The sequence below is a fragment of the Xyrauchen texanus genome, chromosome 38 (assembly GCF_025860055.1).
Source record: "Xyrauchen texanus isolate HMW12.3.18 chromosome 38, RBS_HiC_50CHRs, whole genome shotgun sequence".
In the NCBI taxonomy this organism is placed as follows: domain Eukaryota; kingdom Metazoa; phylum Chordata; class Actinopteri; order Cypriniformes; family Catostomidae; genus Xyrauchen; species Xyrauchen texanus.
Genome location: NC_068313.1, coordinates 28,007,352 through 28,024,624, shown reverse-complemented (window position 1 = coordinate 28,024,624; position 17,273 = coordinate 28,007,352). Strand labels below are relative to the sequence as shown.

The 17,273-nt window shown below is 42.8% G+C and overlaps 1 protein-coding gene across 2 annotated transcripts in view; it reads right to left on the bottom strand.

Annotated features, from left to right (window-relative positions):
• LOC127631814 (NXPE family member 3-like) overlaps positions 1-1,842 on the bottom strand; it is a 17,380-nt gene extending 15,538 nt beyond the window's left edge. For both annotated transcript variants that reach the window (XM_052110171.1, XM_052110170.1), the window contains exons 1-2: positions 1,767-1,842; positions 1,021-1,088 (exon numbers count right to left, since the gene is read on the bottom strand). In XM_052110171.1, the coding sequence (XP_051966131.1) occupies positions 1,021-1,088; positions 1,767-1,821 (123 nt within the window). In that variant the 5' untranslated portion in view covers positions 1,822-1,842. The remainder of the gene's footprint in view (positions 1-1,020; positions 1,089-1,766) is intronic.
• Positions 1,843-17,273: the final 15,431 nt, after the last annotated feature.

Here is a 17,273-nt window from a genome sequence, read left to right as displayed (position 1 = left end):
ATGCAGAAGTTATAATACACTTCCTGTTTCTCGTTTCGCCATCATTTCGTTTCCTCGCCACGGCCAAACCGTTAGAGATATCAAAAATCTGCCGGCAATTTTTCATGCTCAATGTCTTGACATCATGCTGACCGAGTTTGGTGGCGATTGGTGGAATTCTCTGGGAGGAGTATTCCAAATTCCATTAGCGTGCGTTTTCAAACAACTCTAAATAGACGGTTTCCTGTTGGTCTGGGGTAAAAAGTAAAAGTATGAAGGATATATGAAACGATGAGATCTATACGTGCATCGAGTTTCATATTATTACATGCAAGCGTGTTTGAGTTATAGACCAAGTTTTCGGACCCTGTTCCAGGGGCGCTGTCGAGCCCCCTGCCACGCCCGTGTACCAGCTTCAGCCCGGCCCTGACAGCCGCGGGTTCTGACCCGTGTGCAAAGTTTCAAGAGTTTTTGAGCACGTTAAGAGCCCCAAAAGTGCCCCAATAGTCATAAAAAAAAATAAAAATAATAATAATAATAATAATCCTAACGAAAACAATAGGGTCCTACGCACTTTGTGCTTGGGCCCTAATAATCCTAACGAAAACAATAGGGTCCTACGCACTTTGTGCTTGGGCCCTAATAATAATCCTAACGAAAACAATAGGGTCCTACGCACTTTGTGCTTGGGCCCAAATAATAATGACAAAGCCTACATTTAAATTGGAATATGTATTGCATACGATGAGCATATATACACACACACACAAACACACACACACACACACACACACACACGCACGCACACACACACACACAAACAGACTGTTTATATGGATGTTGTTATTTTTATATATTTTTGGAATATCATAACAGTATTGTTCTCAAAACTCATGTACACTATCATACACTATAAGCCAATATAACACAATATTTGGTTATTTAGTTTTTAGTATATGCAGAGTCAAGGTTGCAGAAGAAAAACATTATATTGCCATTGCAAAAGATGCAGATAACAAATTAGTATGTGATCTAACTCACCAGAAAACACACGATTCCCAGACACAGCCCAGTAAAAAACAGTCGTAAGCAAGATCTTTCACTGTGAACTGTAAAATAAAAAGCTGTCACTAACAACAAACTCAATTATGAACAATTCAGCTCAGATATTGTTCAATGGTACAACAATCATATTCTATAAATAATATTCTATAAATATAATTAGAATTGTATAAAATAAGAGATGGTTTGTAAGTCTGATGTAATAATGTTCTTTTCAAATCATTGCAGATTTAATTCTGTTAATCCACGATGTACAAAATGGACGCTATCATGTATTGCCACGTCAAGCAATCATGTGTAGCCTCATTTGATGTATTTACGTATTGTCAATCACCTCACAATCATGAAGAGGCGCCTTCAGTTCAGATTTATGCTTGACGACAGACTCATTTTCCTTAAAGCAGTATAGCCTGTTCGAGGATCTTTTAACTTTTTGACTATAAACACTTTTGAGAATAATTTAATATTACATAGCACATATCACACAGCATGGTTAACAATCTGCGCATATAGATTTAAGGTGTAACTAATGTACTACAAATGTGCTGTTCTTTTTAAATAAGTTTGATATAAAATAAAAAATATATATTCTACATCACCGATCAATGGTCAGTCGAGTCTGTTTATTTTATAAAATTCATTAGATGCAATATTATGCATGTATGTCTATGAAAGCGTTTTAAGCAAACACATTAAATGCCAAGAAATCTTTAGAAAAAACTTACAATGTTGTTTTCGAGTTTCAAGCTCCATTTTATTTTGTGTAATCATGTTTAACATGACATTGTAACGTCCGGCTTTGCATTGGTAAATCTTTTACTATGTGACTTCTGTGTGCTCATCCTCTTGTTGGGTTGTGCTACCTGTCCGATTTTACCAATCCAATGCTTGGCATATGAATATTAATTAGGTTGTTCTTCACTTGTTCAAACAGTCTTACCCAGTTTTTTAAAGACTTTGAAAATTGTGTGCTACATCTATATACAGATTCATATTACAATGAGAATGAACAGAAATTAGAAAGTTTTCAAGATGTGCACTTTAATAAACGAAAGAAATGTTCAGCCAGCAGAATAAAATAAGTTTAAAGCTATTTCCTCCAGGCACTTGAATATGAATAAAGGTGGCTAAACGAAGACTGTAGTGGATATTAGCAAAGTGTTTCTGACACTAGTCAAACTAAACCACGTCAGCAAATGTTTTATCCATGTTGAACGATCATGAATATTAAATAAGGGACGGGGATGTTTCAGGAAGTGTTCGCCTAAAAAGTTCACCTGTAAAAATTATCTAATGTGGCTAGCTTTATTTAACTTTATTTATTTTTTACAATTGTAATTATGATGATAAATTGTCATACTTCTTAAGGTGATTGTAGGCTTATGCTTAATACACATACACCTTAACACATACCGGACCTCGGTAATTTTTTCATATTCAAAAATAAAGTTTGATGCCATGTACAACTGAATAAAAAAAAAATAAGCGGTTGAAAACTCCTTTGAGTGTCTGCATGCATGTATCATTTAGTTTAGACAGTTCTTTTTTCATTCTTTAGTGTCCGCAGATACAAGAGTGTGATGAAATGGCGCTACCTGAAGCTGTGCAGCGCATTTGCCGTAAGCGGGACCGGTCTAACTAATCTGACGAACCTGCTCTGAGCTTGCGGCATGATGTCCTGAGGTTAACACAGTGTGAGTCGCGTGACCCATTTGAATATGACACAGAATTCTGTTATAAACCCATCTGATATGAGACACTTAAAGGCTCTGTGCTGTAGTTGAAACAAGATTAAACAGCCCATCATATGAAACCGCAGTGACGAGTTAAACAGGAAAACATTGTTCCATTTACAATGTTAATTACAGGCTTTTCATTCCACAAATCAGCTCCCTTATAGAAATATACCTGACAGTTACTGTAGTAACATTAACTGAAGTAGTAACTTTGGTATTTGACCAGAAATAGTGTATATTTGTAATAAATGTTAATATAAATTAGCCTACACAAATATGAAATATTGTATATTAGGGCAATAAAATTCACTTGTAATTATGTTGTTATTATTATTTCTACATTTGTTTAGGATATTGTTTTTCCTTACAAATTCCAAAGAGTATTATTATTTTTAATTTGTATTTTATTTTTTACAAATTAATTACATTCAATTATTCATTTTTTTACCTGTGATTATCATGATTTTACTAATACCACAGTTAAACTCTGGATACTATGCAACTACAAAAGCAGAATTTAACAAAAAAAAGCTTTAACAAAAAAAAAGCTTATGTATAAACTCATAAAAGCCTATATGCACTCATGAATTAATGAAGTTGTGACTTTTTCTCCTTTGTAAATATGTTCATGTCATTTTGGGCTTACAGTGACACCTAGTGGTGTAGATGCAGCATAATTCAAAATCAGCAGTTTTCAGTTACAGATGCCATTGTAGGAATTCACTATTCACATTCAACCATGATTAATTTAATACAGAAGTGAAAGTATTCAATAAAAAGATGGTTACTGAGATTAAGCCAATAGTATTCAGCTGGTCAGGGGATTCTAAAATGGCAGCTCCCATAAGGACACCCACCCATAGGTATGACTCCTACCCCATGTAGAATAAAACCGCTTTTATAAGGTTACTGATATGACTACAGTCCTCATCTCATGTGAATTGTCATGATTTTATACATATGTTTCAAAATTATAATGAATTTCTTCAGGGGAAAAAATACTGAGTGAACCTTTAAATAATTCAGAGTCTGGCAAAAGGAAAACAATTGATTGTTTTGGATAATATGCATATGTAGGGGAGTTATGCCCCTAGATATTAGTTGTTAATTAATTTTTGCTGTTTTTCTGTAGTTAATATGAGTAAATTTTGCTGCCCAACTCAAAATCGATGCTTTATTGTCAAATGTGCATTTCTATGTGACAAAAATTCAGTATTAGTATTGTTAACAGCAGGGGCGTAGCACCAAATTTTGGGCCCTGGGTACAAACCATCTTGCTGGGCCCCCGTACCAAATATGTATGTATAGAAAACTGACTTCTAAGGGGCCCCCCCTGCCTCGGGCCCTGGGTACTCGGTACCCTTTACCCCCCCAGTCCGACGCCCCTGGTTAACAGCATTTGCTATTAAAAAATATTTCAGTATTTTTATTGGTTTCTGTTCTTTAATTTTTATATTTAATTTTGAAGTGTAGAATATGTTGCGTTTGTAGGTGTAATTTTGGTAAAAGTTTTGATACCTCGCACATTTTCAAACGCTGGCTATGGCCCTGCTTAAGAAGTCATGTATTAATATTTAACTTGGTAACATTTAATAAAATAGGGCTATATTATTTATTTAAGGATTTAAAATGTATTATTGAATGTTTCATCAAAACTGTAATACTAGATACATAAAACTACAATTTTGGTCAAATTACGCTGATATGCAACACTGTCCATTCTTTGTCCATCTTTTCATACAAAATAGGTATATTTTGCTTTTACCATCGGAAAATCATAAATGATTGCTGATAGACTCAATTTAATAACATTTAATCATTATTATATTACGGTCGCTGTGTTAATTCATATTAGTTTATTTTAGTATCCATATATTAGTTAGGCTATAGTAATATTGTTGTAACGCGTTTTGGAGGGAACCATGTTTTTTGTTTTAAATAAAATTAACCATGGTTTTACTACAGTAATACCATAATGATCCATCTTAAAACGCGGTTCTATTTGAACTTTTTAGTAATATTGTAGAAACCATGACTGAAGTAACAATAGTAATCAAATCAAATCACTTTATTGTCACACGACCATATGCACAAGTGCAACAGTGTGTGAAAGTCTTGTGTGCAGAGCAACATAGCAGTCATGACAGTGACGAGACATATAACAATTGACAATAAACATCTGATTTACACAACACAATTTACATATCTAATGTACACACAATTACACGACACAATAATAATATGCAATGTACAGTAAACAATACACACAATATAGAATACACATACAATAAAACAAATTATAAAATGTATAAAGAAAATATACAGTAGGTTGTATTGTAAAGAGAATATGATTTATGACAGTCCAGTGTAAGATTAATAAAGTTCTGATGTTTATTGATCGTGAGAGATCAAGTGATCAAAAGTCTGATTGTTTGGGGGAAGATGTCAGTCGGCTGGTGCAGTCTCAGTGTGCAGTGACCATATGGCCACATCAGCTACCCAAAATCACACTGCGGGTGTTCGTGAAGTTCTGGCCGAGTTATAAAGTAGAGGTCTGTGCGGGATGGATTCAGACCCGCTTCACAGAGATTTTGTCCCGCTCCCGCAAAAATATATGTAGGCTAATATTTTGTCCCCCGCCTGCAACTTTCACGTTTTGTCCCGCTCCCGACAGCAAAAGCCCGCAGGTGGTGGTCTGCGCAAATTTAAAGTCCCACAACAGTAAGATTCTGTTCCTTCTATCATAGAACATATTTACTACAATCATCCGTAAAAAAGAAGGACGGGTAAAGAGAGAGATAACACGTTTTGTTAACACTAACATTGCACCTTCCAACAAATAATTACAAATCCAACGTTTGGAAACACTTTGGGTTTTATAAGAGAGATGGATATTTATATAAAACCATGCAGTTTGTAAAATATGTCATGCTGCTATAAAATATACAGGCAGTACGACTAATTTAACAACACACTTGAAGCGCCGACAGGAAAGCACATTCGTCTGCTGGCAAGTTTGTAACATTTCTTCATTGTTTATCCCTGAGGATCCTTAAATTGTGTCTCTGTTAAATGTGTGAACTGTTAAAAGTGTAACTGCATGGAAACAGAACAGGAAAATAACTTGGTCCGTGCGTTAGAAGTCAGAAGGCACTTAAGTTAATTTATGATTTACAGTCTATCTGAACCAAAGAAATAAAAGCGAACTCTTTGTATCCTACCATATTGAATTTCATAGCATCATATTTTTTCCCATTGCATCGTATTGCATTGAATCGCATTGTGTTGAATCGTATATATATATATACTAGGGCTGCACAATATTGGAAAAAAACATTTCCAATACATTTCCAAACATTTGAACATTTCTCAGCAACAGTGCCAAAGTAAAACAAAGTGTTGCTCATCATGGCTAGACAAATACAACTTTTCAATTGTATAAGATCTGGGTTCTTTCTAAACAGAGTACCTAGTCAAATAAATGCATTTCTTTCTCACAACTGTTGCATAATATAACATATATATATATGTATTCAAATATAATAACTTGACTTTAAGCATGCATTGCTCACTCAATCTTAAAGGTTTTTGGCCAAGAATACCAGTCTATCCACCCTTACAGGCTTGAGACAAAGAGTATTGGCAAGTGACGATGTTGCCACTTGTATTGAAAAGCCTCTCTGAGGGGGAACTTGTAGCGGGAATGGATAGATACTTGCGGGCAAGCTTGGTGAGATGTGGAAAGCTTGCGAGATGTGGATCTTCCTCTTTGTCTATGGAAGGTGTTAGCAGGTAGTTGTTTAATTCTGCTTCCACAGCATCCTTGCGGGTCAGAAAGGAATCACCCCACATAGACTCTTGTATGTGTTTGTAGATGTTGAACGTGGATTTATGTTGATGTCACCCTTGCTCTCCGTTGATGTTAATCCTGTCTTTGTATTCCTTGGATGTCTTTCGTGTTTTTGTTTTGTTTTTCCCATCGTGGATGTTTTATTTGTTCCAGTCTTGTTTTTCCTATTCTTTTCAATAAAGCCGCATTTAGATCCTCACCCCTCGTCTGCCTTCGTCTGCCTCCACCTACTATCGTAACAAACGCGTTCAGGAGAGAGTCGAGTTCCGCCGTATGATATAGGCGTAGCATAAGCTCCGGTGAGAAGTGCAGAGGATAGAGGAAGACAGTGATTATAGCTTATAAAATTGTGGATATATTTTTTATAAAAATATATATTCGTATGGATTACTTCTATGATGGATGGATTACTTTTTTCACATTAGATGCACTCTAATCACGAACCATGGTCACATGGTCCGTCCGCATTGTGATGACAGTGTGTGCCATGGTTTGGTGATCAAGACTGTATAGGTGCTATATTCCACAAGATAAAAATTGATAGTTACAGTAACAAAGTAGTGAAAAAGTATATTTTTACGATTCAGTTAAAATAAAAACTAAACATGTGTGATAAACTTAACAGTAAAATGTAGATAAACAAAGAGAGGTACTTACCGTTGTATGAGTTCCAATGTTGCACAGGCAGGCTCCTGGTATTCTATGTTGAAAACATAGAAGCATCCAAAGAATACAGACAAAGCATCTGCAAAACCCAGGTGCTCCTCCAAAATGTAGGCCACCTTTCCATCAATGCTCACCATCCACTTTGTTGCAGAAAGAAATGTGTTCCCTGAAAAACAAGTACAAATTACACACTTTTAAAAGGCATACCCCAAATGGATTAACATGAACCTTTCTCAAAATAATAAGCAAGTCTTCTTTTACCAAGCATTATGAGTCTCGGTGTGGCTGGCAGGTTCATGTCTTTCTCGATGGATGGCTTTGTTGCAGTTGTCTTTAAAACAAAACAAAAAGCCTGTGATTATCACATGTTTAAAATACAGCCAAAAAATGACTAAATATATGTTTCATGTAATTTAAAAGATTATTTGACTACTTACATCTGCCAAAATGAAGATGGAGTCCTCTTTTTCAAAGAAGTGCTTCATCAAAAGAAGCACAACTGCTATACCGGTCCGGCTCTGCTGCATGGCTGTTGTGTCGCTCTCAATGTCCCGTAGAAGACCCTGAATGTCTCTGTTCTGAGTCTGTCTTTGGAAGAAATATATGATCCTCTTCCCCTTGGTTTGAAGAGCCTCTCCTACTCGATCACAGATATCAATACCTGTGAGAGTTTTGAAATGGGCACAGAGTCCTCTTTTTGTAAAGAGGAAAGGCCATTGTTCTTCAATCGAATTTATACTGGGGGGAGGGCAGCTGTTTATCATGTGACGTAGATAAATGTATGTCAAACTCATTGAATCGTCTACATCTGGCATGTCCGCAGTCTTGTCCCAAGGAATCTCGAACTGACTGATCCATTAGTTCTGTGTTTTTGTCAATGATAATCCAGGATTTTGGGATTGTGTACGAGGAGGTGTTAGGTGGGCATGTCCAACTGTCAGTTTTGTGTCCAAGGATGAGAAGGGCACTGTCTTTTCATTCGGCACGCAGTTGACATCAGTGTCAACTCTGCCATTCAGTTCTTTAAAGAAAAGGAATACATTAACAGATATTTACAAGTTTTTTTTTATTCACAGTATGTACAGTTTACAGATATGATAATTTAAAATTGCTTTAATAGTGATCCTCAAATCTCCTTTTCTTTTTTAAACAATATAACATCAGTGGTTGTTTTTCAGGCTGTTGTGCTTTGAGCAGTTTCACAATAACAATTTGTGCCCAGATTACTTTGTTTGTTTGTCCTTTCTCTAATGTAATTTTAAAGTCTACATTAATCTACATCAAGATTTATATACAGAAATACCTCATACAATATCTTCAACATTTTACGTTGCTTTAGATGTATTTTCTCTCACCTCTATGTTTGAAGGCCTGGATGACTTTACGGCACTCTATTGGTGTTAAATGATGCTGGAAGTCATCCCTCTCAATAAAGGCAAGGTCCTCTTTCTTTGTGACTCCAACCACTGATGACAGGTGTTCAATGACGACCATCAACTTCTCATTGTCCAATTCAGGTAGCACTCTCTGAATTTCCTGAATGCATTCACCATCCATACCTAGAATGAAGAACACACTGAGTGATGCAACAAACTATAGGGAGGTCCAAGATGTTGTACACCGGCAGTGGATAATAGTCTTGCAACATATCTGCATTAATATATGCATATTCATTTTCTGAATTACATAGGTAGTAGACACCAAGATCAACTAACAGAACTGAGTGATGTATCAAAACAACAAAGTGCACCTGTTTCTTATCAGTAAGTATCAGGGATATTTTCCAAAAGACCAATGTGTCACCAGTGTGCTTTAAAACAACAAGGCCTTTGGTGTACTTGGTCCCTTTATAAGTCACTGCTGAAACCTCTGAGGTTTTGTGTTTATCAATATCAGCTCTCTTTAGCAACATCTGTATATCCCTGTTGTATGATGGTTCATCCATTTCATTTGCTTCACCTACAACCTGAATGGGAGGTGGGAATAACTGACCACAACCTAAGTATGACTGAAGAAGCTGGTGTCTTTCTGCCAGTGTTTTACTTAAGTATAAAAAATTGTGAAGTTTTCTGGCACACTCCTTGAAATAGCAGTGCTTGCTCTCAAACCTCAGTGTCAGCATATCAGTGGCCCAAATTTAAGGATAAGTTCGGGATAATGCAATAAGTAGTGATGCTTTGGCTTGAGAGGGTGGTCAGGAAACATGCTGTTCCGTAAATACACATATTCCTCCAGCAAAACTTTCAGATAAGCAACCTCATTTTGATTAATTTTTGTAGCACAGATGAATTCAGCTATTTCCTTTAGTTTAAGGCACAACGTCCAAACCTCACTTTCAATAGGATGTTTGGTCCTTCTACCAACATAAATCAGTAATAGTCGTAAGAGACACCAATTCTGTGTGGCTGAACCACTGAGCTTTTTCGTTTTTTCCTTAATCTCACATGGTTTGTTGTGTGAGTCACTACCAAGAAGTTTTGTCTGTGAGATGGCCTGATTTAACTGGTCATAGGTGAAATGTTTTTCAGCTTTTACCAAATGTTCCATATAGAGGGCCAAATCATTTGCCACTACTCCCTCAAAAAGGTCATGCCCAAGACATGGCGGAAGGCCGCTGCAGACATGAAACGACTTTAGTGAGTTGAAAATTGAATCAAATTTGATTCCATCTATTAAATCCTGGTCAGAGGTCAGTTTTTGAACACTGTCATTATAATTAGCAGGTGTTGTGGGCCAAATACCAGTGGTGATTTGGCAAATGTATCTCTGTGAATCAAGCAGTACCTACAAAAATGTTTGCTACTGCTAAAATTTTCTGTGAAACCACCAACAGAGTGGGAACCAAGATTATCACAACATATGGTAATCAATGATGCTTTAAGGTTGCTTCCGTACTCCAGCTGAAGAAGTTTTTGCCATCATTAACATCATTTAAAACCATGTCACTGTGCTCATGGAGTTTAGACTGTGCATACTGGTCTGTTACAATGGACTGCCTAAACAAGGCAGCAAGTGTATCCTTTATAGGCACATACTGACAAAAGCGTTCCTTACCACTGGTATCTGTTCCTAGGTACATCTGAGCAGGTGCAACATAATCAAAACTTTCTTTGAAATATGTTTTCCTGGTTCTGTCTGATCTCAAGACACCTTCATTGCAAATAGTTAAAAGATCCTCTTGTTCAAGTTCCTTAACTATTTTCTGTATTTCATGCTCAGTAATGTTGAGCCCTGTCAGTTTCTCCTCTACTTTTTTAAGCACTTGCTTCATTCCACTGATATGGACCTCCTGAAATTCCTCAACAATGCACTGTACTGTCGTGGCTGGCAAAAGCAGTTTGGCCTGAAGTTTTAAATAAAACAATGCCAGATTATTTAGAAATGTGTCAGGGTTCAAATCTGGGTTCATTTCATGACTATCAAGAGATGGATGAACAGCGTCATCATGAACTTGGATGTCTTGGACTGGAATATCAGAATCTTGTGGTACATGAGGCTGTGCTACAAATGACTGTCTGTGTTTTCTAGATATGTGTGTGGCAAAGGATGTATAAAATATTTTGAGCATCCCTCAAAAGGACAAGTGATTTTTTTTGCCATTCGTGTTATCTTAAATGAATGCACAACAAGGAAAAATTATCAGCCACAAAATCACATCCTTCAACACTGTATTTTTGGTTACCACTATGCTGAAACATATCTTGTTTCTGTGACAAAGCATGTGTGTAATTTCTGTGCATGTGGGACTTTAATGCAGAAAACGTCCTGAAATTGCCAGGACAGTGTTCTATGCCACATGAAAACAGGTAGTTAGCCAAGTTTCTATGGCTTTTTGCATGGGCACAAAATATTTTAAAACTGGCTGTATGGTGGCTACAATCCTTACAGCTGTACATATTGCTAGCAGTCTCTTCACAAGAAATACTGATAAAAAATCATCATATAAACGCAATTTTGACCATAATGAATATCTATGCTGTTTCTGTTTGCTAATGAAAGACACCCTCATAACACTAAGATTTGAACAAGTTCTCCACATTTCTCTGTTGCTTATACAGCTATCACACTCTTTTCCATATATTAAACATATTTCATAAAAAAATATAACTTTTAATTTGGTTAAGCCTTTCGTTAAATACAACACTAACGTAGTGCAAGCGTTTTGTTTTTTTTTACCGCTAATATTTACGTGCAAATGTTATCCTAGTTTAAATTCGGGTGCACAAATCAGACAACTGCGGGAACTGTAAGTACACCCGATTTTTTTCATTTATTATTTTACCTTGCTTGCTTATTCTCTCGCTGTTAAAAATCTTCGTAGAAAGCTCTTTTATCGGTGTATCACACCGGTGTTCTCCAGAACAGTACACTCCCTCCCCTGCACAACCTGAGGCGCTGCTGTGGTTCCTAATATGATTCTGTACCTTGCCTGTCAAAAATGAGGGAAGGAAAAAAACGGCGCTAAAAGCCGTTACTGTAAATACAGTAATATACCTCAAATTCAAAAATTACAGTAAATCGCTGTAAATGGTGTTTGACGTCACAGAAAATTCCCATGATGCATTTGGAATTACTGTTACTGTAAAGAGAATTTGCAGTATAATACTGGGTGATATAAATAACTGTAAAAATTACAGAAATGTCTAACAGTGTTGGTCGAGTCTGTCTTCCTCTTGTATTAGCAGCATTGAAGTTTTGAAGAGGTGAAGAACTGGCTTCACATATGAGACACTAACATAGTCTTCTGCTGAGAGAGCATCTGTGAAGTCCAGCAGTGGGCCCAGTGACTTACTGACAGATTCCAGGACATCTGCCAGGTTGGAATTAGATGCCGTATCTTCCTGTCCTCAGACAGGACCTGAGTTAAAGCCTTCTGCTGCTCTAGTATCCTGGTGATAATCATCTGTCTGGATCCCCATCATGTTTGGCATTCTGATATAAGTGAATGAGAAGGTAGTTTGAGTTCCTTCTGGGCTCTTTCAAGAGCACTTCTGGCAGCTGTGAGAGAAGTGACCAACCAGCTTCTTGCTGACACCTGCTGCACGGTCAATGCGTCCATCCTTTTTTCACTGCATTTTCTAAGGGGAGAAAGCAAAGACAAAACAAATTACTTATTAATTATTATACACATTTAATAAATGTAATTTCATAAATAAATAATTTATAAAACAAATTGCTTATAAAACTATGCTTTTGCAACTGACTACACAGATGAAATGTATAGTTTCTGTATAATTTACATTTTAAATATCTATAATAAAACCCATTCATTCTCATATAACATATCTGTAACCACACACACACACACACACACAAGACAAGACAGTCACAATGTCAGAGTAAACTGCTTTATTGAAAAAAGCGGTCAACAGTGCAAAACAGGGCAAATCCAGTGTAGAGTCGTCAAAGGGGAGCGTGAGGTCAAAAGCCGGGGTATCAAGATAACAATAACAAGTGGGACAGATCTAATGAGGGAGGTGAATGATAGCGGGGAAAACAGTTAACAACTAGGGCGAGGAACAAGACGAGACTAGCGGGAACGAAGACAGGGGGACGAGAGGAATGGGGAGTTGGCAAGCTAAGACGAAGAATAGTGGGGAGGTCAAAACTAGACGAGACTAGCAGGGGCAAAACTAGACGAGACTAGCAGGGGCAGAACTAGACGAGACTAGCAGGGGCAAAGATACGGGGAACTAAATACAATAACCAACCCCAAACAAACGAAAGGATAGTGAGTAATATAGGGGAACTAACGAGCGGTGCGGGTGTAACGAATATGAGTGATGAGACGAGTGAAGGTGTTACTAATGTGTGGGGATGGGAAGCGCGTGAGTGCAGGTGGTCATAATGTTCTGGCTGAAGCGCGTGAGAAGCGAGCATGAGTCAGAGGGGGGAGAGAGTTTACTGAGCGAGAGCTCAGTAATAGCAAAACCAGGCGTGGAAGCCCGAGGGAGGAAAAAGAGCGTCACGAGTTCAAGGGGGCGGAGCGAGGAGTGGGAAGCGAGCACGCCATGGAGTGCATGTGTGCGTGCTCATGGAAGCGGAGATGGGGCAGAGGAGCGGGGTTCGTGACAGTACTCCCCTCTGAATAGGACGGCTCCTGACGGCCACGCTGGGTTGCGTGGAGCCGAGGGAACAGAACGAGCGTGTGAGCTCGCGGGGCAGAACGAGCGTGAGCTCGCGGGGCAGAACGAGCGCGTGAGCTCGTGGGGCAGAACGAGCGTGTGAGCTCGCGGGGCAGAACGAGCGTGAGCTCGTGGGGCAGAACGAGCGCGTGAGCTCGCGGGGGGCAGAACGAGCGTGTGAGCTCGGGGGAACAGAAACACACCAACAAAATGAGGGCAGTCCAAGGGGGATAGAAGGCACAAAGGGAAATGAAACAGTCCATGGGGGTCAAATGGGCAGTTCAAGGCAAGGTCAAGGGGAACATAGCGGACAGGCGGGTGGTCGGGAGATCTAGGGGGCAGCCTTAGGGCAGAGACTGGGTCAGGGGGTCTGGAAGGCGACTGGAGAACAGGGACTGGGTCCGGGGGTCTGGAAGGTGACCACCGGACAGGAATAGGGTCCGGAGGCCAGGGAGGAGGCCACAGGACAGGTAGAGGGTCAGGAAGTCCGGGCTGAGCCGTGAAAGGCGGAGCCGTCTGAGGCGGCACCGTAGGTGGCTCTGGAGGTGGGGTCCTGGAAGGCTCAGGAGGTGGAGCCGACGGAGGCTTTAGGGGCGAAGGCCTGGAAGGCTCTGGAGGTGGAGCCGAAGGAGGCTTTAGGGGCGAAGGCCTGGAAGGCTCGGGAGGTGGAGCCGTAGGAGGCTCGGGAGGCAGAGCCATAGGAGCCTCTAGTGGCCGAGCCCTGGAAGGCTCGAGAGGCTTGAGGGGGGGAGCCATGAAAGACTCGAGAGACGAAGCCCTGAGAGGCTTGAGAGGGGGAGGAGCCCTGAGAGACTCGAGAGGCGAAGCCGTGAGAGGCTTGAGGGGTGGAGCCATGAAAGACTCGAGGGATGGAGCCCTGAAAGACTCGAGAGGCGAAGCTGTGAGAGGCTTGAGGGGTGGAGCCGTGAAAGACTCGAGGGATGGAGCCCTGAAAGACTCGAGGGGCGAAGCCGTGAGAGGCTTGAGGGGTGGAGCCGTGAAAGACTCGAGGGATGGAGCCCTGAGAGACTCGAGAGGCGAAGCCGTGAGAGGCTTGAGGGGTGGAGCCATGAAAGACTCGAGGGGCGAAGCCGTGAGAGGCTTGAGGGGTGGAGCCATGAAAGACTCGAGGGATGGAGCCCTGAGAGACTCGAGAGGCGAAGCAGTGAGAAGCTTGGAAGGAGGGGGAGCCCTGAGGGACTTGAGGGGTAGAGCTCTGGGAGGCTCGTGAGGAGGGGCCCTTGGAGGCTCGAGAGGAGGAGCCCTGGGAGGCTCGAGAGGAGGAGCCCTGAGAGACTCGTGAGGCTGAGCCCGGGAGGGCTCTGAGGGGCGAGCAGAGGCGGACTGAGCCGTGGAAGACTCTGAGGGCGGAGCAGAACCCGGCAGAGCCGTGGAAGACTCTGGGGGGCGGAGCAGAACCCGGCAGAGCCGTGGAAGACTCTGGGGGGCGGAGCAGAACCCGGCAGAGCCATGAAAGACTCGAGGGGCGAAGCCGTGAGAGGCTTGAGGGGTGGAGCCATGAAAGACTCGAGGGATGGAGCCCTGAAAGACTCGAGAGGCGAAGCTGTGAGAGGCTTGAGGGGTGGAGCCGTGAAAGACTCGAGGGATGGAGCCCTGAAAGACTCGAGGGGCGAAGCCCTGAAAGACTCGAGGGGTGGAGCCGTGAAAGACTCGAGGGATGGAGCCCTGAGAGACTCGAGAGGCGAAGCCGTGAGAGGCTTGAGGGGTGGAGCCATGAAAGACTCGAGGGGCGAAGCCGTGAGAGGCTTGAGGGGTGGAGCCATGAAAGACTCGAGGGATGGAGCCCTGAGAGACTCGAGAGGCGAAGCAGTGAGAAGCTTGGAAGGAGGGGGAGCCCTGAGGGACTTGAGGGGTAGAGCTCTGGGAGGCTCGTGAGGAGGGGCCCTTGGAGGCTCGAGAGGAGGAGCCCTGGGAGGCTCGAGAGGAGGAGCCCTGAGAGACTCGTGAGGCTGAGCCCGGGAGGGCTCTGAGGGGCGAGCAGAGGCGGACTGAGCCGTGGAAGACTCTGAGGGCGGAGCAGAACCCGGCAGAGCCGTGGAAGACTCTGGGGGGCGGAGCAGAACCCGGCAGAGCCGTGGAAGACTCTGGGGGGCGGAGCAGAACCCGGCAGAGCCGTGGAAGACTCTGGGGGGCGGAGCAGAACCCGGCAGAGCCGTGGAAGACTCTGGGGGGCGGAGCAGAACCCGGCAGAGCCGTGGAAGACTCTGGGGGGCGGAGCAGAACCCGGCAGAGCCGTGGAAGACTCTGGGGGCGGAGCAGAACCCGGCAGAGCTGTGGAAGACTCTGGGGGAACCTCTGCGGTCTTGAGCACAAGACGAGACTGGGGAGAAGGGGCCCTCTTCCTTCTCTGACGTCTTCGGCCAACAGGGGATGTGGCCATGGGGACGGTCGAGGCTACAGGCGCTGGCTCTGGGGCGGTCGAGGCTACAGGCGCTGGCTCGCTGACCGTGGCGGGCATGGGCGCTGGCTCGTTGGCCGTGGCGGGCATGGGCGCTGGCTCGTTGGCCGTGGCGGGCATGGGCGCTGGCTCGCTGGCCGTGCCGGGCTTCGAGGCTGGGGCCGTGACAGGCCTCGGGATTGGGGCCGTGCCAGGCTTCGAGGCTGGGGCCGTGACAGGCCTCGGGATTGGGGCCGTGACAGGCTTCGGGACTAGGGCCGTGTAAGGCTTAAAAACGGGGGCCGTGTAAGGCTTCGAGACGGGGGCCGTGGTAGGCTTCGAGACGGGGGCCATGGTGTAGAGCGCTGGTTCAGTATCTGCCTCCCCCACAGTAAACGAGGAACCAACGCACAGCAGGGCGAGGTCAATAAACTGAGCCAGGTTGAGAGAGCATCGACCACCAGGCATGTATGATGAGGCTGGCTCATTCAGTCCATCTTGAAAAATGTCTTTCAGAACCACCTCATCAAAATTCACCTGGTTGGCCAGGGCACAAAAATCAGTGACATAAGCCTCCAAGGTTTGGCCCCCTGACGCTAAAACCATGAGTTGGGCCGCTGGGTCCATGATGTCGAGGGCGGGGTTAAGAGTGACACAACCGCTGCCTCGCATAAATAACCCTAGGTTAGCGCCCGAAGAGTGCACGGCGCTCAGAAATGCACTGGATGCATAAACGGGCTCGGGGGCAGACACAGGTGAAACAGGGTGACATAAATCAGACACTGTGCATACCTGCTGCCCCCGGGCCGTGAGCGCGTGGTCCTCTCTCCACACTTTAGCTCCTCGCGCCGAATGTGACGTGCTTCTCCGCTCGAGTGAGCTGCGCGAATCCTTAGCGCGGGGCATTGTGACTGTCAACGGTGAGGTTGGTTATTCTGTAACCCGCACACACACACACAAGACGAGACAGTCACAATGTCAGAGTAAACTGCTTTATTGAAAAAAGCGGTCAACAGTGCAAAACAGGGCAAATCCAGTGTAGAGTCGTCAAAGGGGAGCTTGAGGTCAAAAGCCGGGGTATCAAGATAACAATAACAAGTGGGACAGATCTAATGTGGGAGGTGAACGATAGCGGGGAAAACAGTTAACAACTAGGGCGAGGAACAAGACGAGACTAGCGGGAACGAAGACAGGGGGACGAGAGGAATGGGGAGTTGGCAAGCTAAGACGAAGAATAGTGGGGAGGTCAAAACTAGACGAGACTAGCAGGGGCAAAACTAGACGAGACTAGCAGGGGCAAAGATACGGGGAACTAAATACAATAACCAACCCCAAACAAACGAAAGGATAGTGAGTAATATAGGGGAACTAACGAGCGGTGCGGGTGTAACGAATATGAGTGATGAGACGAGTGCAGGTGTTACTAATGTGTGGGGATGGGAAGCGCGTGAGTGCAG